The following is a 22966-nucleotide window of genomic DNA, read 5'->3' as shown; positions in this document are numbered from 1 at the left end:
CACCTAATCTTAATTTAGAGCAATGCTACTGTTTTCGGATAGTATGCCTGCTAAAGATTTATTTGATATGTCATATGGTTCTGGACTCCATGGTTCATCTTTCTTCCCATTATACTCTATGGGCATTCCATTGTACTATTCACCGGTCATTCCATAGAAAACAGGAAAAATCCAAAGTTCTTTCAATTGTAAAAGATGTTACTATACACGGGGAAGATCTGTGGTAAAGGATAAGTTGAGTTTTTTTTTTTGATTTGCCTACAAATTATCTGATACTTTGCTTCCCATTATACTCTATGGACATTCCGTTTGCCCATAGACTATAATGAAGCCAAACGGAATGTCCATAGAGTATAATGAAGCCATTCCATTCTGTCATTTCTTTTAGTATGCCCCCGCGTCACACTGATTCAAACTGTACCTTAGTCTGATCCTATGCGCCAATGAAGGCAAAGTCAGCTTTTATTAACATACAAATTAGTCTCAGCAATACACTCCTCCCCCATCAAGCAATCCTAGGATGATGAGGAAGGGGGGGCTGTGTAGGACTGTATGATGAGAAGAGGGGGGGGGGGGCTGTGTAGGACTGTATGATGAGAAGGGGGGGGGGCTGTGTTGGACTGTATGATGAGAAGGGGGGGCTGTGTAGGACTGTATAATGAGGGGGCTGTGTAGGACTATGTTGAGGGTGGGGCTGTGTGGGATTGTATGATGAGAAGAGGGGGCTGTGTAGGACTGTATGATGAGGGGGCTGTGTAGGACTGTATGATGAGGGGGGCTGTGTAGGACTGTATGATGAGGGGGGCTGTGTAGGACTGTATGTTGAGAGTGGGGCTGTGTGGGATTGTATGATGAGAAGAGGGGGCTGTGTAGGACTGTATGATGAGGGGGGCTGTGTAGGACTGTATGATGAGGGGGGCTGTGTAGGACTGTATGATGAGGGGGGCTGTGTAGGACTGTATGATGAGGGGGGCTGTGTAGGACTATGTTGAGAGTGGGGCTGTGTAGGACTGTATGATAAGAGGGGGGGGGCTGTGTAGGACTGTATGATAAGAGGGGGGGCTGTGTAGGACTGTATGATAAGAGGGGGGGCTGTGTAGGACTGTATGATGAGAAGGGGGGGCTGTGTAGGACTGTATAATGAGGGGGCTGTGTAGGACTATGTTGAGGGTGGGGCTGTGTGGGATTGTATGATGAGAAGAGGGGGCTGTGTAGGACTGTATGATGAGGGGGCTGTGTAGGACTGTATGATGAGAGTGGGGCTGTGTGGGATTGTATGATGAGAAGAGGGGGCTGTGTAGGACTGTATGATGAGGGGGGCTGTGTAGGACTGTATGATGAGGGGGGCTGTGTAGGACTGTATGATGAGGGGGGCTGTGTAGGACTGTATGATGAGGGGGGCTGTGTAGGACTGTATGATGAGGGGGGCTGTGTAGGACTGTATGATGAGGGGGGCGGTGTAGGACTGTATGATGAGGGGGGCGGTGTAGGACTGTATGATGAGGGGGGCGGTGTAGGACTATGTTGAGAGTGGGGCTGTGTAGGACTATGTTGAGAGTGGGGCTGTGTAGGACTGTATGATGAGAAGAGGGGGGCTGTGTAGGACTGTATGATGAGAAGAGGGGGGCTGTGTAGGATTGTATGATAGGGGGGGGGGCTGTGTAGGACTGTATGATAGGGGGGGGGCTGTGTAGGATTGTATGATGAGGGGGGCTGTGTAGGACTGTATGATGAGGGGGGCTGTGTAGGACTGTATGATGAGGGGGGCTGTGTAGGACTGTATGATGAGGGGGGCTGTGTAGGACTGTATGATGAGGGGGGCTGTGTAGGACTGTATGATGAGGGGGGCTGTGTAGGACTGTATGATGAGGGGGGCTGTGTAGGACTGTATGATGAGGGGGGCTGTGTAGGACTGTATGATGAGGGGGGCTGTGTAGGACTGTATGATGAGGGGGGCGGTGTAGGACTGTATGATGAGGGGGGCGGTGTAGGACTATGTTGAGAGTGGGGCTGTGTAGGACTATGTTGAGAGTGGGGCTGTGTAGGACTGTATGATGAGAAGAGGGGGGCTGTGTAGGACTGTATGATGAGAAGAGGGGGGCTGTGTAGGATTGTATGATAGGGGGGGGGGCTGTGTAGGACTGTATGATAGGGGGGGGGGTGTGTAGGATTGTATGATGAGGGGGGCTGTGTAGGACTGTATGATGAGGGGGGCTGTGTAGGACTGTATGATGAGGGGGGCTGTGTAGGACTGTATGATGAGGGGGGCTGTGTAGGACTGTATGATGAGGGGGGCTGTGTAGGACTGTATGATGAGGGGGGCTGTGTAGGACTGTATGATGAGGGGGGCTGTGTAGGACTGTATGATGAGGGGGGCTGTGTAGGACTGTATGATGAGGGGGGCGGTGTAGGACTGTATGATGAGGGGGGCGGTGTAGGACTGTATGATGAGGGGGGCGGTGTAGGACTATGTTGAGAGTGGGGCTGTGTAGGACTATGTTGAGAGTGGGGCTGTGTAGGACTGTATGATGAGAAGAGGGGGGATGTGTAGGACTGTATGATGAGAAGAGGGGGGCTGTGTAGGATTGTATGATAAGAGGGGGGGGGCTGTGTAGGACTGTATGATAGGGGGGGGGGGGTGTAGGATTGTATGATGAGAAGAGGGGGGCTGTGTAGGACTGTATGATGAGGGGGGCTGTGTAGGACTGTATGATGAGGGGGGCTGTGTAGGACTGTATGATGAGGGGGGCTGTGTAGGACTGTATGATGAGGGGGGCTGTGTAGGATTGTATGATGAGAAGAGGGGGGGGGGATACAATCCACAGACACCCCTCCCCTCAGCACTTCCATATTATACAAACCTATAGAAACTGCACACGTACCTCCTCTCCTGCACTGACAGACGTTTTCTCACCTTCTCTCTCCGCTCTGACACTGGTGAGTCTCAGTCCGTGACCCGACCTTCCCGCTCTTCTTGCAGTTGCAAACAGCCTTTGTTTACAATAAAGTTTTGTGTGTCTTCTGTACGCAAACGTGTTAATAAAGTTGTGAACGTCTGTCGTGCAGTAAGTACATAATGCGCATGCGTAGTCTTGTGACGCTTCCTCCCTCCCCCTTCGTGTCTGTTGCGTCACCGTGCGTCGCGGGCAGGCTGTGACGCTGCGGCTGCCGTTCGGCAGGTGTGAGGACTGGAGCATGGATTTGGAGCTGGAATACCCCGGCAACGGCGGCAAGTAGCCCCGGGGAAGCGGGGGTTCTTCACCCACCGAGGAGACCCCGCAGTCCCCCGCAACTTGCAGCAGGGGGCGGCAGACGGGTAGCCCATGGCGGCTCCTCAGTTCCTAATGGTGGGTCAACGGGTCAGGGCTGTGCTGGATGTGGCCTTGCGGGTTCCTCCTGTCTTCATCATTGATGCCATTTTGAACTCCTCGCACGATGTCTCCGCGGGCTACGCGTCCGTCCTGGGGCAGTTCATCCTCCGGCTGCTGGGTAAGAGCTCCGCATACTTCCGTGTAGCCTGTGTGTCTGCCTGTGGTGAGAAGCCTCTCTGCTCCTGTCTTAGTGACTACAATATGGCCGCTGTCACTGAGGCAGGTACCCAGCTTCCCCTGTGTCCTGAGAGGGGCACCCATTCCTCTACTTACTGTGGCTTTGATGCGATTATCACTTTCTGTTCTGTCAGTTTCTAAAACGTTAATTTCAAGGTGACAACCAATATGGCTGCACTTCCTGTTGTAACGTTTGCAAAACTGGCCACAACTTCAGCTGTTAGGAGCCATTATTACCCCTATTGCAAGGGCAACAGCTAATGGGGCGAGGGGCGACCTCTCTATGCAGGGGGTCTGCGGCCTTTGGCACTCCAGCTGCTGTAAAACTACAAATCCCAGCATGCACATTTGCTTGGCTGTTCCTGTAACCCCTATAGAACTGAACAGGGCATTCTGGGAGTTGTAGTTTGAGAACAGCTGGAGTGCCGGAGGTTGCTGATCTCTGGTGAGGGTCCAGCCCATGGGACCCCTACAGATCCCGAAAATCTGAATGGAGCAGCAGGTCGAGCATGCATGTTGACGAGCCATTCCTTGTGGATGGGGGAACTTAAACTCTAGGTACAAACCCCTTAAACGGGTTCTCCGACAGGTCACCGGTAAAAAAAAGCTATCATCAGTATCTGATCAGTGGGGGTTTGACACTCGGGACTCCCACCAATCAGTTTGAGAAGACACCGACGCTCACAGTAGCTCTGCAGTCTTCTCTCAGCTTAGGCTACTTTCACACTTGCGGCAGTGTGATCCGGCGGGCAGTTCAGTCTTCGGAACTATCCGCCGATCTGCCGCTGACTGAAAGCATTTGTGAGACGGATCCGGATCCGTCTTGTATTTTTTTTTTTTTACATTTTTACTGGTCTGTGCATGTGCAGGCCTGAAGGACGGATCCGGCACGAATACATTCCTATGGGGAAAAATGCCGGATCCGTCATTCAGGCAAGTCTTCAGTTTTTTTTCGCTGGAGATAAAACTGTAGCATGCTGCAGTTTTCTCTTTTGCCTGATCAGTCAAAACAACTGAACTGAAGACATCCTGATGCATCCTGAACGGATTACTCTCCATTCAGAATGCATGGGGATAAGGGCTCTTTCACACTTGCGTTGTTTTGTTCCGGCATAGAGTTCCGTCGTCGGGGTTCTATGCCGGAAGAATCCTGATCAGTTTTATCCCAATGCATTCTGAATGGAGAAAAATCCGTTCAGGATGTCTTCAGTTCCGGACCGGAACGTTTTTTGGCCGGAGAAAATACCGCAGCATGCTGCGCTTTTTGCTCCGGCCAAAAATCCTGAACACTTGCCGCAAGGCCGGATCCGGAATTAATGCCCATTGAAAGGCATTAACCCGGATCCGGCCTTAAGCTAAACGTCGTTCCGGTGCATTACCGGATCCGACGTTTAGCTTTTTCTGAATAGCGTCCTGGCAGCCATGGTAACCAAAGTCCTGTTTGCCATGGTAAAGTGTATCGGGGAGCAGTATACTTACCGTCCGTGCGGCTCCCCGGGCGCTCCAGAGTGACGTCAGGGCGCCCCACGCGCATGGATGACGTGATCGCGTGGATTCTGGAGCGCCCCGGGAGCCGCACGGACTGTAAGTATACTGCTCCCCCGCTCCCCACTACTACTACGGCAACCAGGACTTTAACCACCTCCGGACCGCTGTACGCACAGACGCGTCCTGGAGGTGGTTGATTCATTCCTCCTGGACGCGCCGGCGCGTCCTCTCGCGAGACGCGAGATTTCCTGTGAACGCGCGCACACAGGCGCGCGCGCTCACAGGAACGGAAGGTAAGAGAGTTGATCTCCAGCCTGCCAGCGGCGATCGTTCGCTGGCAGGCTGGAGATGTGTTTTTTTTAACCCCTAACAGGTATATTAGACGCTGTTTTGATAACAGCGTCTAATATACCTGCTACCTGGTCCTCTGGTGGTCCCATTTGTTTGGATCGACCACCAGAGGACACAGGTAGCTCAGTAAAGTAGCACCAAGCACCACTACACTACACTACACCCCCCCCCCCCGTCACTTATTAACCCCTTATTAGCCCCTGATCACCCCTAATCACCCCTGATCACCCCATATAGACTCCCTGATCACCCCCCTGTCATTGATTACCCCCCTGTCATTGATCAACCCCCTGTAAAGCTCCATTCAGATGTCCGCATGATTTTTACGGATCCACTGATAGATGGATCGGATCCGCAAAACGCATCCGGGTGTCTGAATGAAGCCTTACAGGGGCATGATCAATGACTGTGGTTATCACCCCATATAGACTCCCTGATCACCCCCCTGTCATTGATCACCCCCCTGTCATTGATTACCCCCCTGTAAAGCTCCATTCAGACGTCCGCATGATTTTTACGGATCCACTGATAGATGGATCGGATCCGCAAAACGCATCCGGACGTCTGAATGAAGCCTTACAGGGGCATGATCAATGACTGTGGTGATCACCCCATATAGACTCCCTGATCACCCCCCTGTAAAGCTCCATTCAGATGTCCGCATGATTTTTACGGATCCACTGATAGATGGATCGGATCCGCAAAACGCATCCGGACGTCTGAATGAAGCCTTACAGGGGCATGATCAATGACTGTGGTTATCACCCCATATAGACTCCCTGATCACCCCCCTGTCATTGATTACCCCCCTGTAAAGCTCCATTCAGACGTCCGCATGATTTTTACGGATCCACTGATAGATGGATCGGATCCGCAAAACGCATCCGGACGTCTGAATGAAGCCTTACAGGGGCATGATCAATGACTGTGGTGATCACCCCATATAGACTCCCTGATCACCCCCCTGTCATTGATTACCCCCCTGTCATTGATCACCCCCCTGTAAAGCTCCATTCAGACGTCCGCATGATTTTTACGGATCCACTGATGGATGGATCGGATCCGCAAAACGCATCCGGACGTCTGAATGAAGCCTTACAGGGGCATGATCAATGACTGTGGTGATCACCCCATATAGACTCCCTGATCACCCCCCTGTCATTGATCACCACCCCTGTCATTGATCACCACCCCTGTCATTGATCACCACCCCTGTCATTGATCACCACCCCTGTCATTGATCACCCCCCTGTCATTGATCACCCCCCTGTCATTGATCACCCCCCTGTCATTGATCACCCCCCTGTCATTGATCACCCCCCTGTCATTGATCAACCCCCTGTCATTGATCAACCCCCTGTCATTGATCAACCCCCTGTCATTGATCAACCCCCTGTCATTGATCAACCCCCTGTCATTGATCAACCCCCTGTCATTGATCAACCCCCTGTCATTGATCAACCCCCTGTCATTGATCAACCCCCCTGTCATTGATCACCCCCCTGTAAGGCTCCATTCAGACATTTTTTTGGCCCAAGTTAGCGGAATTATTATTTTTTTTTCTTACAAAGTCTCATATTCCACTAACTTGTGACAAAAAATAAAATCTCACATGAACTCACCATACCCCTCACGGAATCCAAATGCGTAAAATTTTTTAGACATTTATATTCCAGACTTCTTCTCACGCTTTAGGGCCCCTAGAATGCCAGGGCAGTATAAATACCCCACATGTGACCCCATTTCGGAAAGAAGACACCCCCAGGTATTCCGTGAGGGGCATATTGAGTCCATGAAAGATTGAAATTTTTGTCCCAAGTTAGCGGAACGGGAGACTTTGTGAGAAAAAAATAAAAAATATAAATTTCCGCTAACTTGTGCCAAAAAAAAAAAAATTCTATGAACTCGCCATGCCCCTCATTGAATACCTTGGGGTGTCTTCTTTCCAAAATGGGGTCACATGTGGGGTATTTATACTGCCCTGGCATTCTAGGGGCCCCAAAGCGTGAGAAGAAGTCTGGTATCCAAATGTCTAAAAATGCCCTCCTAAAAGGAATTTGGGCCCCTTTGCGCATCTAGGCTGCAAAAAAGTGTCACACATCTGGTATCGCCGTACTCAGGAGAAGTTGAGGAATGTGTTTTGGGGTGTCTTTTTACATATACCCATGCTGGGTGAGATAAATATCTTGGTCAAATGCCAACTTTGTATAAAAAAATGGGAAAAGTTGTCTTTTGCCAAGATATTTCTCTCACCCAGCATGGGTATATGTAAAAAGACACCCCAAAACACATTCCCCAACTTCTCCCGAGTACGGAGATACCAGATGTGTGACACTTTTTTGCAGCCTAGGTGGGCAAAGGGGCCCATATTCCAAAGAGCACCTTTCGGATTTCACTGGTCATTTACCTACTTACCACACATTAGGGCCCCTGGAAAATGCCAGGGCAGTATAACTACCCCACAAGTGACCCCATTTTGGAAAGAAGACACCCCAAGGTATTCCGTGAGGGGCATGGCGAGTTCCTAGAATTTTTTATTTTTTGTCACAAGTTAGTGGAAAATGATGATTTTTTTTTTTTTTTTTTTTTTCATACAAAGTCTCATATTCCACTAACTTGTGACAAAAAATAAAAACTTCCATGAACTTACTATGCCCATCAGCGAATACCTTGGGGTCTATTCTTTCCAAAATGGGGTCACTTGTGGGGTAGGTATAATGCCCTGGTATTTTAGGGGCCCAAATGTGTGGTAAGGAGTTTGAAATCAAATTCTGTAAAAAATGACCAGTGAAATCCGAAAGGTGCTCTTTGGAATATGGGCCCCTTTGCCCACCTAGGCTGCAAAAAAGTGTCACACATCTGGTATCTCCGTACTCAGGAGAAGGTGGGGAATGTGTTTTGGGGTGTCATTTTACATATACCCATGCTGGGTGAGATAAATATCTTGGTCAAATGCCAACTTTGTATAAAAAAATGGGAAAAGTTGTCTTTTGCCAAGATATTTCTCTCACCCAGCATGGGTATATGTAAAAAGACACCCCAAAACACATTCCCCAACTTCTCCTGAGTACGGAGATACCACATGTGTGGCACTTTTTTGCAGCCTAGGTGGGCAAAGGGGCCCATATTCCAAAGAGCACCTTTTGGATTTCACTGGTCATTTACCTACTTACCACACATTAGGGCCCCTGGAAAATGCCAGGGCAGTATAACTACCCCACAAGTGACCCCATTTTGGAAAGAAGACACCCCAAGGTATTCCGTGAGGGGCATGGCGAGTTCCTAGAATTTTTTATTTTTTGTCACAAGTTAGTGGAAAATGATGATTTTTTTTATATATTTTTTTTTTCATACAAAGTCTCATATTCCACTAACTTGTGACAAAAAATAAAAACTTCCATGAACTCACTATGCCCATCAGCGAATACCTTGGGGTCTCTTCTTTCCAAAATGGGGTCACTTGTGGGGTAGTTATACTGCCCTGGCATTCTAGGGGCCCAAATGTGTGGTAAGGAGTTTGAAATCAAATTCTGTAAAAAATGACGAGTGAAATCCGAAAGGTGCTCTTTGGAATATGGGCCCCTTTGCCCACCTAGGCTGCAAAAAAGTGTCACACATCTGGTATCTCCGTATTCAGGAGAAGTTGGGGAATGTGTTTTGGGGTGTCTTTTTACATATACCCATGCTGGGTGAGAGAAATATCTTGGCAAAAGACAACTTTTCCCATTTTTTTATACAAAGTTGGCATTTGACCAAGATATTTATCTCACCCAGCATGGGTATATGTAAAATGACACCCCAAAACACATTCCCCAACTTCTACTGAATACGGAGATACCAGATGTGTGACACTTTTTTGCAGCCTAGGTGGGCAAAGGGGCCCACATTCCAAAGAGCACCTTTCGGATTTCACTGGTCAGTTTTTACAGAATTTGATTTCAAACTCCTTACCACACATTTGGGCCCCTAGAATGCCAGGGCAGTATAACTACCCCACAAGTGACTCCATTTTGGAAAGAAGAGACCCCAAGGTATTTCGTGATGGGCATAGTGAGTTCATGGAAGTTTTTATTTTTTGTCACAAGTTAGTGGAATATGAGACTTTGTAAGAAAAAAAAAAAAAAAAAAAAAATCATCATTTTCCGCTAACTTGTGACAAAAAATAAAAAGTTCTATGAACTCACTATCCCCATCAGCGAATACCTTAGGGTGTGTACTTTCCGAAATGGGGTCATTTGTGGGGTGTTTGTACTGTCCGGCCATTGTAGAACCTCAGGAAACATGACAGGTGCTCAGAAAGTCAGAGCTGCTTCAAAAAGCGGAAATTCACATTTTTGTACCATAGTTTGTAAACGCTATAACTTTTACCCAAACCATTTTTTTTTTTACCCAAACATTTTTTTTTTTATCAAAGACATGTAGAACAATAAATTTAGAGCAAAATTTATATATGGATGTCATTTTTTTTGCAAAATTTTACAACTGAAAGTGAAAAATGTCATTTTTTTGCAAAAAAATCGTTAAATTTCGATTAATAACAAAAAAAGTAAAAATGTCAGCAGCAATGAAATACCACCAAATGAAAGCTCTATTAGTGAGAAGAAAAGGAGGTAAAATTCATTTGGGTGGTAAGTTGCATGACCGAGCAATAAACGGTGAAAGTAGTGTAGGTCAGAAGTGTAAAAAGTGGCCTGGTCTTTCAGGGTGTTTAAGCACTGGGGGCTGAGGTGGTTAATAGCGTCCTGGCTGCCATAGTAACACTGAACGCATTTTGAAGACGGATCCGTCTTAAAATGCTTTCAGTTCACTTGCGGTGTTACGGATCCGGCGGGCACCTCCGGCAAATGGAGTACACGACGGATCCGGACAACTCAAGTGTGAAAGAGGCCTAAAACTGATCAGTTCTTTTCCGGTATTGAGCCCCTAGGACGGAACTCTATGCCGGAAAAGAAAAACGCTAGTGTGAAAGTAGCCTTAGCCTAGGCTGTGTGATGTCACATTCATCAGTCACGTGACCTAGGCGCAGCTCCATCCCAAGTGAATGGGGCTGAGCGCGATACCAAGCATAGCCGCTATACAATGCTGTGCTTGATGAGCAGATAGGCCGCTGCTGCCTTCTCAAACATCTGATCGGTGGGGGTCCTACGTGTCGGAACCCCACCAATCAGATACTGTTGTGGATAGGTCATCAGTTTAAAACACTTGGAAAATCCCTTTAACCCCTTTGCTACATGTACGGCGCTGGAGCAATGTGTAAACATGGCACCCGCTCGCACGTACAGCGGGCACCATGGCCGGCAGGTCTCTGATGTTTCATACAGCAGAGACTTGCAGCTAATTACCATGACTGGCAATAATGCCAATCGCGGTAATTAAAGGCTTTGGATGCCGTGATCAAGCCAATGTGGGCATTGGTAGTTGCGCTGACGAGGCTAATGGTATTCATGCTGCAATTCTTATTTTGGCCACCAGATGGCAGGGATAAGAAATGAGCAACTTCTAGTTAAAGGGTTTCTGTCACCCCACAAAACTCATTTTTTTTTTTTTTGGATAGTTAGATTCCTCATAGCGCGATATAGGAGAATATAATAGTCTTACTTACTTTCATGCGGCCGATTCTTTATAAAACAAAGTTTTATAATATGTAAATGAGGGCTCTACCAGCAAGTAGGGCGTCTACTTGCTGGTAGCCGCAGCAGAAAACCGCCCCCTCGCCGTGTTGATTGACAGGGCCAGCCGTGATCTCCTCCTCCGGCCGGCCCTGTCAGTAATTCAAAAATCGCGCGCCTCTGGTCATTCGGCGCTGGCGCTCTGAGATGAGGAGGCTCGTCTCCTCAGCACTCCCTCAGTGCGCCTGCGCCGATGACATCACCGAAAGAGAAGACGTCATCGGCGCAGGCGCACTGAGGGAGTGCTGAGGAGACGAGCCTCCTCATCTCAGAGCGCCTGCGCCGAATGACCAGAGGCGCGGGATTTTGGAATTACTGACAGGGCCGGCCGGAGGAGGAGATCACGGCTGGCCCTGTCAATCAACACGGCGAGGGGGCGGATTTCTGCTGCGGCTACCAGCAAGTAGACGCCCTACTTGCTGGTAGAGCCCTGATTTGCATATTATAAAAGTTCGTTTTATAAAGAATCGGCCGCATGAAAGTAAGTAAGACTATTATATTCTCCTATATCGCGCTATGAGGAATCTAACTATCCAAAAAAAAAAAAAAGAGTTTTGTGGGGTGACAGAAACCCTTTAAAATGTCATTTTAAAAATCCCTGATAGAACAAAATCAAAAATTTAAAAAACATTATTTATAAGCTCATGAGCTTAAAAATCATCACAAAAAATAGTTAAATATATATAAAAAAAATATATAAAAGTTTAAATCACCCCCCTTTCCGCATAATTAAAAAAATAAATGCCTAAATAACGCTAAATATAAAAATCATGAATATCATCGCAACTGAAAACGGCCATACTATTAAAATATAAAACATTTCCAATATGAAGAATGGCGTAACGGAAAAGTGTCAAAATTACCAATTTGCCATTTTTTTCATTGCTTCTCTTACCCAAAAAAAGTAATAAAATGTGATAAAAAAGTCACGCACACTCCAAAATGGTATAAAAAAAAACCTACAGATTGTTCTGCAAAAAATGAGCCCCTAAACAGCTCTGTAGACAGAAGTATAAAAAAGTTATGGGGGTCAAAATATTGGGATGTAATTTTTTTTTTTTCAGTTTTAAATGTATTTTTACACTATTTAGACATCAAACGTACAGATATGGGGTATTGTTGTAATCATACTGACCCAGAGAATGGGCATGGGTCAGTTTTGCCGTAAACGAAACTCTGTGGGAACAAAACCCGTAAAACGGTGGAGCAATTGCGTTGTTTTTTTTTTCAATTCCTCCCCATTTGGAATTTTTTTTTACCGCTTCCCACTACATTTTAAGCCATAATTAATGGTGGCATTAGAAAGTACAACTTGTCCCGCAAAAAATTAATGCTCATACAGCTATGTGACCGGAAATATAAAAAAGTTATGGCTCAAATAAAATGGGGAAGAAAAATGAAACTGCAAAAATGAAGAAAAAAAAAACTCTGGTAGCCTAAGGGTTAAGTAGACGTATCCTTCGGTGAGGCAGAAAGTGAGCAGTCAGTTCTTGAAGTTGATTTATTGGAAGCAGGATACTGGGCAAGCATAAGGATCTGAGGGATCAGGGGTCATATTGAGGTAGATAGACGACCGGGTCCATACCAAAAGTGGTCCAAGGAAGTGACAACCGGTGGCCCAGCGACCAGGTCATGGGTGCCTTAGGTTCACTGATATGTCTAGGGAGTGAAGGTGAGCCATCAGGGCCGATACCACAGAAGAACTACTGTAGCATAAATTGCTGAAAAAGTTACTGCAGGACGCTCTTCGGAGGTCTTGTGGAGCCCATTAGTGTTGAGCAAAGCGCTCTACAGCAGGGATGCTCCAGCTGTTGTAAAACTACAACTCCCATCATTCCCGGCTGATAGCTGTAGTCTGTCCGGGCATACTGCGAGTTGTAGTTTTGAAACCTCAGGCGGGCCGCAGGTTGGGCATCCCTGCTCTACAGAGATCCATCTCCGTACAGCATTCAAATGTATGGGCTCCGACGAGGTGAACACCTTCAGACTTCGATTTCTAAACTTGAAAAACATTTTAAAACTTGAATCCGAAGTTGACTCGACTGAGTTTAATGGTTGTGCACACCATGGGCTTCACCCAATGTGATGCATCATCTCTAGTAACACAGCAAGTCGTCCTACGAGCCCTCCTGTGTGCTGACAGATATACGCAGACCCCAGCGAGCGTCCGCCCCGGGACAGGTCTTGTGGCCTGTGCAGATCACTAATCTCTGGAGCAGTTGGGACAGGCGCCATGATCCCGGCCTGTCAGGATTTATTATTAGGATGGTGGCTGCATGTTTTTCCTGTGACATCACAGATTATGTACTAAGTAAAGGGGTTGGGGGCAGCACGTTGTGATGTCTGTGTGAATACCCCCATCATAACCACATCACTCCCATCATAGCGACATCTAGTGTGACAACGCTGTGCTTATTATACAAGGGAATTGCCTTTTGAGCTGTTTTCTAATATAATGTCTCCATCTTAGGAGCAGAAGGCATTCAGGAGGGAATCCTGCAGGTTTGTGGTCAGATTCCCTGTGTGCAAAAGGAAAGAAGCGCTGTTGCTCGTAGCAGCCAATCAGATTCCAGCTTTTGCTTTCTGATGTCATTTTGAAAATGAATTGAGCAATCTGATTGGCTGCTAGTACGGGCAACTCCAGTTTGCCGGGCTTGGTTGTGATATTGGGCAGATCATTTGCCTTACATCTGACTACTAAAACAGTCAGTGCTTCTGCCCTCGTCTTCCGTCACCTCTCTATACTGCAGCCTCCATGGGACTGGTGGTGGCTTCCTCCCACAGCTTCTATTGGAAGATAATGCACTTTGTGCTATCATCTGCCCATTCACTGGTACGTGCGATCCATAGCCGTATCTCATCGACCTTTGCACCTTGACATAGGACATAGTAGAAGATTTCATCAGTTATCAGACAGACAAGATAAAACATCTACATGTACCTGAGCTCAGGTCAACCTGTACCCCCTGTACACTACGATCCCCTGTACCTGAGCTCAGGTCAACCTGTACCCCCTGTACACTACGATCCCCTGTACATGAGCTCAGGTCAACCTGTTCCCCCTGTACACTACGATCCCCTGTACCTGAGCTCAGGTCAACCTGTTCCCCCTGTACACTACGATCCCCTGTACCTGAGCTCAGGTCAACCTGTACACTACGATCCCCTGTACCTGAGCTCAGGTCAACCTGTACCCCCTGTACACTACGATCCCCTGTACCTGAGCTCAGGTCAACCTGTACACTACGATCCCCTGTACCTGAGCTCAGGTCAACCTGTACCCCCTGTACACTACGATCCCCTGTACCTGAGCTCAGGTCAACCTGTACCCCCTGTACACTACGATCCCCTGTACCTGAGCTCAGGTCAACCTGTTCCCCCTGTACACTACGATCCCCTGTACCTGAGCTCAGGTCAACCTGTACACTACGATCCCCTGTACCTGAGCTCAGGTCAACCTGTTCCCCCTGTACACTACGATCCCCTGTACCTGAGCTCAGGTCAACCTGTTTCCCCCCCCCCGTACACTACGATGCCCTGTACCTGAGCTCAGGTCAACCTGTACACTACGATCCCCTGTACCTGAGCTCAGGTCAACCTGTTCCCCCTGTACACTACGATCCCCTGTACCTGAGCTCAGGTCAACCTGTTCCCCCCCCCCCCCCCGTACACTACGATCCCCTGTACCTGAGCTCAGGTCAACCTGTACCCCCTGTACACTACGATTCTCTGTACCTAAGCTCAGGTCAACCTGTTTCTCCCCCCCCCCCCCCCCCCCCCGTACACTACGATGCCCTGTACCTGAGCTCAGGTCAACCTGTACACTACGATCCTCTGTACCTGAGCTCAGGTCAACCTGTTCCCCCTGTACACTACGATCCCCTGTAATTGTTGACTTTTCTCCTCATCACTTTTGAAAACCAGATTTATTTTCCATGAAGCCAGAAAATTTTTGCAGTTTGTAGCTTATCTCCGGTCTAGGTTTCACCTTGTTTCTTTAGGGCGGTCTGAAAGGCACGTGCTGCATTTGACTCCGTAGTTTAGTTTAAAGGGGTTGTCTCACCACAGACATTGGGGGCATATCGCTAAGATATGCCCCCAATATATATGCGTGGCTATGACCACCAGAGAGGCTGGGACCATGGGAGTGTTTTCCTATATTGTGCAAGCAAGACCACCGCTGCTGGATTACAGGGTGGTCATAGCCATGGAAACGAGCAGTGTATAATGTGATGGAAAAAATTAATCAATCCAGCAAAGGAAGCAATATGGAGAATTACAATACATTAGTAAGTGTCTCGTATTAACTTCCTCTACATGATAAATGACATTTGCTGAAGTGAGACAACCCCTTTAATGAATCTCCTCGAATCTGCCTAGTAGGGATGAGCGGACCTGTGGATGTTCGGTTTCAGGACCTGCAGCAGTTGGCACCTGTTTCGTCGTCATCATCATCAGAGACGTGCGGCGGTGGTCCTCCCATGTCCACATCCTGAAAGATAAGTGGTTGGTCATCGGTGCACTCAATCTCTTCCACTTCTGTGGCAGGGCTATGTGGATGGCCCACGGAAACCCTGCCAGCAGAGTCATCAAAAAGCAGAAGACTGCTGCATGACTTGGGGCTCAGACTGCTTGGCTGATTTGCAAGGGGGTGAGGTGAAAGACTGATGGACATCGGCTGCAGGTGCCAACTGTGGTCTTTCAGCAGGAGACTGGGTGGTAGACAATGTGAAGGAACTGGAGGCACTGTCAGCAACCCAATCTACTATATCGCCTGTACTTGTTCAGGCCTCACCATTCGTAGAGCAGCATTAGGCCCGACCAAATACTGCTGCAGGTTCTGTCGCCTACTCACACCTGAGGAAGGGGCTTCACTTGAGCGTGTAGATGGCACAGATCGACCACGTCCTCCGAGCAACAGGAGCTCCACCAACAGCACCACGACCTGGGCCACGTCCCTTATTTGACGCTCTCCTCATTCTTTGAAGTCACCCACTGAACTAACACAGATTAAGGCCTCCTGCACACGGCCGTTTTTTTTCCCCGTTTACTGGCCGTTTTTTGCATTCCGTATACGGAACCATTCATTTCAATGGTTCCGCAAAAAAAACTGAATGTACTCCGTATGCATTCCGTTTCCGTATTTCCGTTTTTCCGTTCCGTTCTAACATAGAACTTGTCCTATTATTGCCCGCAAATCACGTTCCGTGGCTCCATTCAAGTCAATGGGTCCGCAAAAAAAACGGAACACATACGGAAATGCATCCGTATGTCTTCCGTTTCCGTTCCGTTTTTTGCTGAACCATCTATTGAAAATGTTATGCCCAGCCCAATTTTATCTATGTAATTACTGTATATGCCATACGGAAAAACGGAACAGAAACGGAAACACAACAGAAACAAAAAAACGGAACAACGGATCCGTGAAAAACGGACCGCAAAACACTGAAAAAGCCATACGGTCGTGTGCAATAGGCCTAACTGTTAATTTTCCTGTCACGTATGCAGTGCAGGTGTACCTCGCACCAAAAATGGGTATATGTCACCCACCGAACTAACAGACGGATTAACTATTATATTTTTGTGTCAGGGGTACAATGATGTGCATTGCACCCACCAAAAAATCGCTATAGGTCACCCACAGAATCAACAGCAAGAATAATTATGACATTTCTGTGTCAGGGGTGCAAAGCTAGTGTATTGCACCCACAAAAAAATCACTATACAGCGCTCCAGATGGCGACCAAAATGATCGCCAATGCGCCTTAAAATTTGCAGATGGCGACAAGACTTTTTAGCCTTGTCGCCATTTGCGACAGGGCTGACGCAGTGTAGCTGAATGTTGCGGCGGGGCATGGGAAACAATAATTCCTTGCCCCGCCGCCCTAGCGCAGGCGTTCGCTCAGCAGCACAGGGGAGAAGGAAGCAGTCTCTGGCTTCTAAGTGCCCACAGCTTAAAAGCTTGTTTGCCTGCCCTGCAGCCTTTCAACAAGCTTTATTAAATGCCCGAACACCGACCTTGAACTTCTGTTGCAAAGTCCGGGTAACCCGAACTCGCAAAGTCAACACTAATGCCTAGCCATAAACTGCTAGTCATTTTCTTATTTCCTGTCTCCTAGACGAGTGAGTTTTCCTGTTCCCTGACCATGTATCACTCACTTCCTTCATGCAAATGTCTAAGTTTTTCTTCCTCTTTAAAGTAATTATGCTGCAGGCCGACCATTTGCATATTGCAGATATAAATTCAGATGCCATTCCTGCCAAGTCACCAGCCCAACCCCCCTGCAGTTACAGATGCAGGATCACTCCTGTTCTGTAATTACTCCTGTGTCTTGTTCATCTGGTTTTACGTTGACTTCTCTGACAGTGGCATTTGTCACCTTTTTAAAAGGGATGTCTGGTTTGAGAGGACAACACTGGGGGAGGGGGGCGGGGCGATAGGCTGTAATAAAAACAAGTACCTACCTTGCGGCAGGGCTGTGGAGTCGGTAGATAAATACTCCGACTCCTACGTTTTTGGTACCCTCGACTCCTCTGTATTTAATATGCGAAAGTATTTCATGCATTCCTTGAACCAAAGAAAGGCAACATACATGTCATTACCACAGAACTACTGGCCAGGAAGCCGACAGTTTACTGTATTGCACAGTTTAAGCGAAAGACAAACACAATGAAAACAACAAAGTTTTATTTTATTAAGTGGCTGGATGGTAGCGGCAGGCTTAAACATCGGGAACTTTACCACTTCAAAAATGGTGCTGCCGCTGCCTTCTCCTTTGTGTGCTGATCTTCTGCTGAAGATGGGGCAGTGGGGGGATCCAGGAAGGGGCAGTAGAATCCCATGGTCATGTTTTAAAGTTTAAGGGTCCATTCAGACGTCTGTAATGTGTTTTGTGGATCTGCAAAACACGGACAGCGGCAATGTGCGTTCCACATTTTGCAGACCGCACATTGTCGGCACTATTAGAATATGCCTATTCTTATCTGCAATTGCGGACAAGAATAGGACATGTTCTATATTTTTGGGGAACGGAATTGCGGACCCGGAAGCGCGGGTCCGCAATTCCGTATCCGAGCAGCACATCGTGCTGCCCCATAGAAATGAATGGGTCCGCAATTCCGTTCCGCAAAATGCAGAACGTAATTGCGGACGTGTGAATGGGGCCTAAGCTAATGATCTGAGTTGACAAGTTTTTATAGCCTTAGGCTACTTTCACACTGGTGTTTCTGGGTCCGCTTGTGAGATCCGTTTCAAGGCTCTCACAAGCGGCCCCAATGCATTCTGAATGGATAAGGATCCGCTCAGAATGCATCAGTTTGCCTCCGTTCAGCCTCCATTCCGCTCTGGTGGCGGACACCAAAATGCTGCTTGCAGCGTTTTGATGTCCGCCTGACGATGCGGAGCCAAACGGATCCGTCCTGACACACAATGTAAGTCAATGGGGAGGACGGATCCGTTTTCACTGACACACAATATGGTGCAATTGAAAACGGATCCGCCTCCCATTGACTTTCAGTGTAAGTCAAAACGGATCCGTTCATGGTAATGCAAATGGATCCGTTCTGAACGAATACCAGCGTTTGCATTTAAAGGTGCGGATCCGTCTGTGCAGATACCAGACGGATCCGCACCTAACGCAGGTGTGAAAGTATCCTTAGCTGAATGACAGCAGTTTTTCAAATGGTTTACAGCTTCAGTCTTGAGCTATTGACTATCCATTCCCTTCACTTATACAAGTGTCTAGTCCTGCAAAAAACATATTTACTTAATCCGTTATCAGTGAGAGGCTCGGTTAACCATGGGCGTTGCGTTCCCTGTAACAGCGGAACACAACACAATGGAAAGTATAGGTATTGCCGCTCCTTAACTGCGTTGCGTGCCATATAGTGAAGCATATGAAAAGCACGCTTCTTCATGGGCACTTAACGTGTTCGTTTTGCAGTAATGTGACGCACTGCATGCATTGGCCTTTATTCTTACAGTAGAGAATGAATTAATTATAACTTTTTGTGAATTGGGACATATAAACGTGCTTTTTTAAAAAAAAAAAAATTTATTTAAATTTAGTAGGAGTCGGTTCATTTTTTCCGACTCCAGGTACTCCGACTACAGCCCTGCCTTGCGCTTCCAGCTCTGCCTCTCCAGTTCTCCCATCTGGGTAACAGTCAGTTAGTAAAAGTAGGTGACGACAGGAGCGGCCACGCTAGAACGCAGGAGATTCCCCACAAGCGAGTGCTTGTGGCCTTGTTGTTTAGCACATATGCCACTGCCAGAATAAAAAAAAAAATTCTTGGCATTCTGGTCAACTACTTTTAAGACTCTGCTCACATCTGCGTAATGGTTTCTGTTTGATCCCATTGATTTGTAAGAGTCCGTCATGGTTTGAGTAGAAGGACATCGCTGCACGTAGCTATGTCTTTTCCGTCTTATGTACCGGAATCTGCTACTGAAGCTCTGGGTAGAGACACTGACGCCCATGTGAGCAGAGCCCTAAGCCAGATGTCATAAATGTGAATGGAGCATGCTAGGAGTTGTAGTTTCACTACAGCAGGAGATTGCTGACTCCTGATTTGATGTGTATAGACGGACAGAAAATGAATAGAGGTATCCGCTCCTGTGTGTGACACCTTTCAGTCTCTTCTGAGAGGTGTGGAAACAGCAGAACAAGCATGTTGTTTCTTCTAGATTTTTTTTTTTTTTTAAAGGCTGTGTACATCTTTTGGGGCAATATTTTAAATTATTGCATTGTATTATTTTGAGCTAAAAAACTTTCAATTGGTCTTAACAACATGGCATCCTTTTTGTGTACAGAGCTGAGATGCTCTAGAAGCACCCTTTTGGATTTTCTGTCTTTTCCGTCAGACCAGGAGCTGAGGGACTCCTCATCTCTGCTCTCTGACATTATAAACACTCATTATAGCTCAGTTCTTATCTTACTGATAAGAATGGGGCTTAAACAAGTGTTTGACTTCTTAGCTTAGAGTTGAGGGTTATTAGATGACCAGCACAAAGTGAAAGTACCATTCACACAGTTAGAAAAATGGTTAACCCTTTGTGGCAGAATGGCTCAATATTTTTAGCCAAAAATGAGTAAAATACAATCACAAACAAAAACTGCCTCCAAAGGTGTACATAGGCTTTAATAAAACTGTAAACCATTGTGTTAATTTGTGACTTTTTGTTTATTGGGGTTTTATATGACTGTTGTGTGCTAACCTTCTGCCATTTGTTTTTCAGGTGTCCTGGCATCCGCCATAGTGCTTGTGTTGTCCCGGAGAGCACTTTTCAAGTTTTACACCATCAGCATGGCCCTTGTAATTGCTGCAACTTCAGTGTTGATCAACTATTATACCACTTTGCACAGTAACTTGAATTCCCCATACAGACTGTTGGACCTCGCCCCCAGCAGATCTTCCCTCTGGGCGCCACTGATTGTCTTGCAGCTTGTCTTCGGCATTGGATTCATCACTTTGCTCGAGATCGATTCAGTGTACGCTCGCCTCATCATCGTGAACATGCTAGTCCCTGTCGTTGGCTTCATTGTTGAACTTCCGATTGAGGTGCAGGAGACGCTGGACATCATTTCTGGCCTCGTGCTTGCCATCTACACTACAGTATGCCTGTCCCTCCGCTTCAAATGGTTCTACTACTCCACAAAGTACACGTTCCTTCTGCTGAAGCACATGTACCAGGTTTACGGACTGCAGGTCATGTTGGAGGATGCCTGGAAAAAAATCCACTTCCCTGACGTATTAAGAGTGTTTTGGTTGACCAGACTAGCCACTCAAGCCGTGTTCTTGGTCTACGCGGTAAAGATTGCCAGTGCAGGCGAAGCCGCCTCCTTTTTGTCGTGGAGCGACTTCTGGGAACTGGTCTGCCACCTCATAATCAGCGGCTGCGACTCCACGTTGACTGTCTTGGGGATGAGCGCTGTTATCTCTTCCATAGCACATTACCTCGGACTTGGTATTCTTGCCTTCATCGGCTCCACCGAAGAAGAAGACAAACGCCTTGGCTTTGTAGCTCCTGTCCTGTTCTTTATTTTGGCCCTACAAACTGGCCTGAGCGGACTGAAGCCCGAAGAGAGACTTGTTCGCCTTTGTCGTAACATGTGCCTTCTGTTGACTGCAATTTTACATTTTATCCATGGAATGACTGACCCAGTGTTAATGTCACTCAGTGCCTCCCACGTGTCCTCATTTCGCAGGCATTTCCCGGTACTCTTGGTTTCAGTATTCCTCTTTGTGCTTCCAATTCTCCTCAGCTGTGTCTTGTGGCAATATTACGCCCTCAACACCTGGTTATTTGCCGTCACGGCTTTCTGTGTTGAACTTTGCCTCAAAGTCGTTGTTTCTCTGACCGTCTACACGTTGTTCATGATCGACGGCCACTACAGTGTAGTGTGGGAAAAACTGGACGACTACGTGTACTATGTCCGCTCCACCGGCAGCATCATAGAGTTTATCTTCGGCGTCGTCATGTTTGGCAACGGCGCCTACACAATGATGTTTGAGTCGGGAAGCAAGATTCGAGCTTGTATGATGTGTCTTCACGCCTACTTCAACATCTACCTGCAAGCCAAGAATGGGTGGAAGACGTTCATGAACCGCAGGACTGCCGTCAAGAAGATCAACTCTCTTCCAGAAGTGAAAGTCACAGAGGACGGTGAAATCGATGACGTATGTGCAATCTGTTATCAAGAGTTCCGCACGTCGGCCCGGGTGACGCCCTGCCATCATTACTTTCACGCGCTTTGCCTTCGGAAGTGGCTGTACATTCAAGATACGTGTCCAATGTGCCATCAGAAAGTCTACATGGAGGACGAGGTGAAAGAAAACACGTCCTTCTCCAACAACAACGGAGTGGCCGTGCCAAACGAAGAAGCGGGACAAGATCTCGTCGATGAGGATCCAGAAAGGGAGCTGGACGGCCATGACCTAAGCGAGGACGAGAGCACGGACGGTGACGAGGAAGAGTGGACGGCTGAGCAGCACCATTCCAACGCTGAAGAGGAGTTAATTCACGAGTTTGATAATCTGAGGGATTAAGCATTATTTATTGGTTTAAATTTTTTTTTCTCTTCTGCTGTTGTGTGTCTCTACTAATAAGACATGAAAAGTTGGACTTCTTTTGTTCTGTCATTCTGAAAGCACAATCAGAATCCTGAAGCAAGGTGTAAATGGATACGTGTCTTCTAAGTGCTACTGTAAATATCTCTTGGTCGCTTTTGTGACCTAATTAAAATGTGTACATTCTTGTACACAAACTAAATAAATGATTTTGCATCCATTGCTTCTTTCACAGCCACATTGAGGGAGATCCTATAGTATTGCACTCATCGAGGTTGTGAAATTCTGCAAGTATATAAGGGATTGTTTACATGGCAGATCCATAATACAGTACGGAGTTGGTACATTTTCCAACGTACATCAAGGGTTTCCTGATGTATAGGCATATACTACCTATAGGCTCCCATGTTAGAAGTACATATAGAGCAGAGTATAGGTATTTTTTACCAGATACCTCTATAGATTGCTGCCATTGACTGCATTAAAAAATACTGAATAAGTGGCTACACCACCTCCTGTTATGGTATAAATGTGCCAAGTGTGCTGACTAAACTCCAGTACCAATGAGTAAAAATCCAAATACTTATAGTTGGGGCTCAAAGCTAAAATTGGATAAGAAAAGAAAATCAGATTTTTCGAATTTTTAAAGTGTCGCTCATATTTTTTTCATTTGCTAGTTTATTAGAGCTAGGCATGTATACCTGAGTTAGTCTGTCAATGATTGCGAAAAGATCTGTAATTACCTTATAATAGCTTTCATGTCCACTGTCCCTTTCCACTGCTCCCTTAAAAGACCATTGCTAGGGCTTTTCTGTCTTCCCTTTAGTATAAACAGAAGAC

The 22966-nt window shown here is 47.0% G+C and overlaps 1 protein-coding gene across 1 annotated transcript; it reads left to right on the top strand.

Moving 5' to 3' along the window:
- The first annotated feature begins 3127 nt into the window (after window positions 1-3127).
- On the top strand, window positions 3128-22340 carry RNF139 (ring finger protein 139). Its single transcript, XM_040431674.1, has 2 exons — window positions 3128-3489; window positions 20295-22340. Exons 1-2 carry the CDS (start codon window positions 3324-3326, stop codon window positions 22103-22105), a joined length of 1977 nt encoding a protein of 658 aa, XP_040287608.1. The 5' UTR covers window positions 3128-3323; the 3' UTR covers window positions 22106-22340.
- The last annotated feature ends 626 nt before the right edge of the window (window positions 22341-22966 follow it).

Source organism: Bufo bufo, chromosome 5 (assembly GCF_905171765.1).
Source record: "Bufo bufo chromosome 5, aBufBuf1.1, whole genome shotgun sequence".
In the NCBI taxonomy this organism is placed as follows: domain Eukaryota; kingdom Metazoa; phylum Chordata; class Amphibia; order Anura; family Bufonidae; genus Bufo; species Bufo bufo.
This window is presented reverse-complemented; position numbering and strand designations above follow the sequence as displayed.

Excerpts from the sequence above, each read along its gene's own strand:
- RNF139 (XM_040431674.1), top strand. The coding sequence starts at position 3,324 with ATGGCGGCTCCTCAGTTCCTAATGGTGGGTCAACGGGTCAGGGCTGTG. Across the intron at positions 3,490-20,294 it reads GTTCATCCTCCGGCTGCTGG|GTGTCCTGGCATCCGCCATA; the intron begins GTAAGAGCTCCG and ends TTTGTTTTTCAG.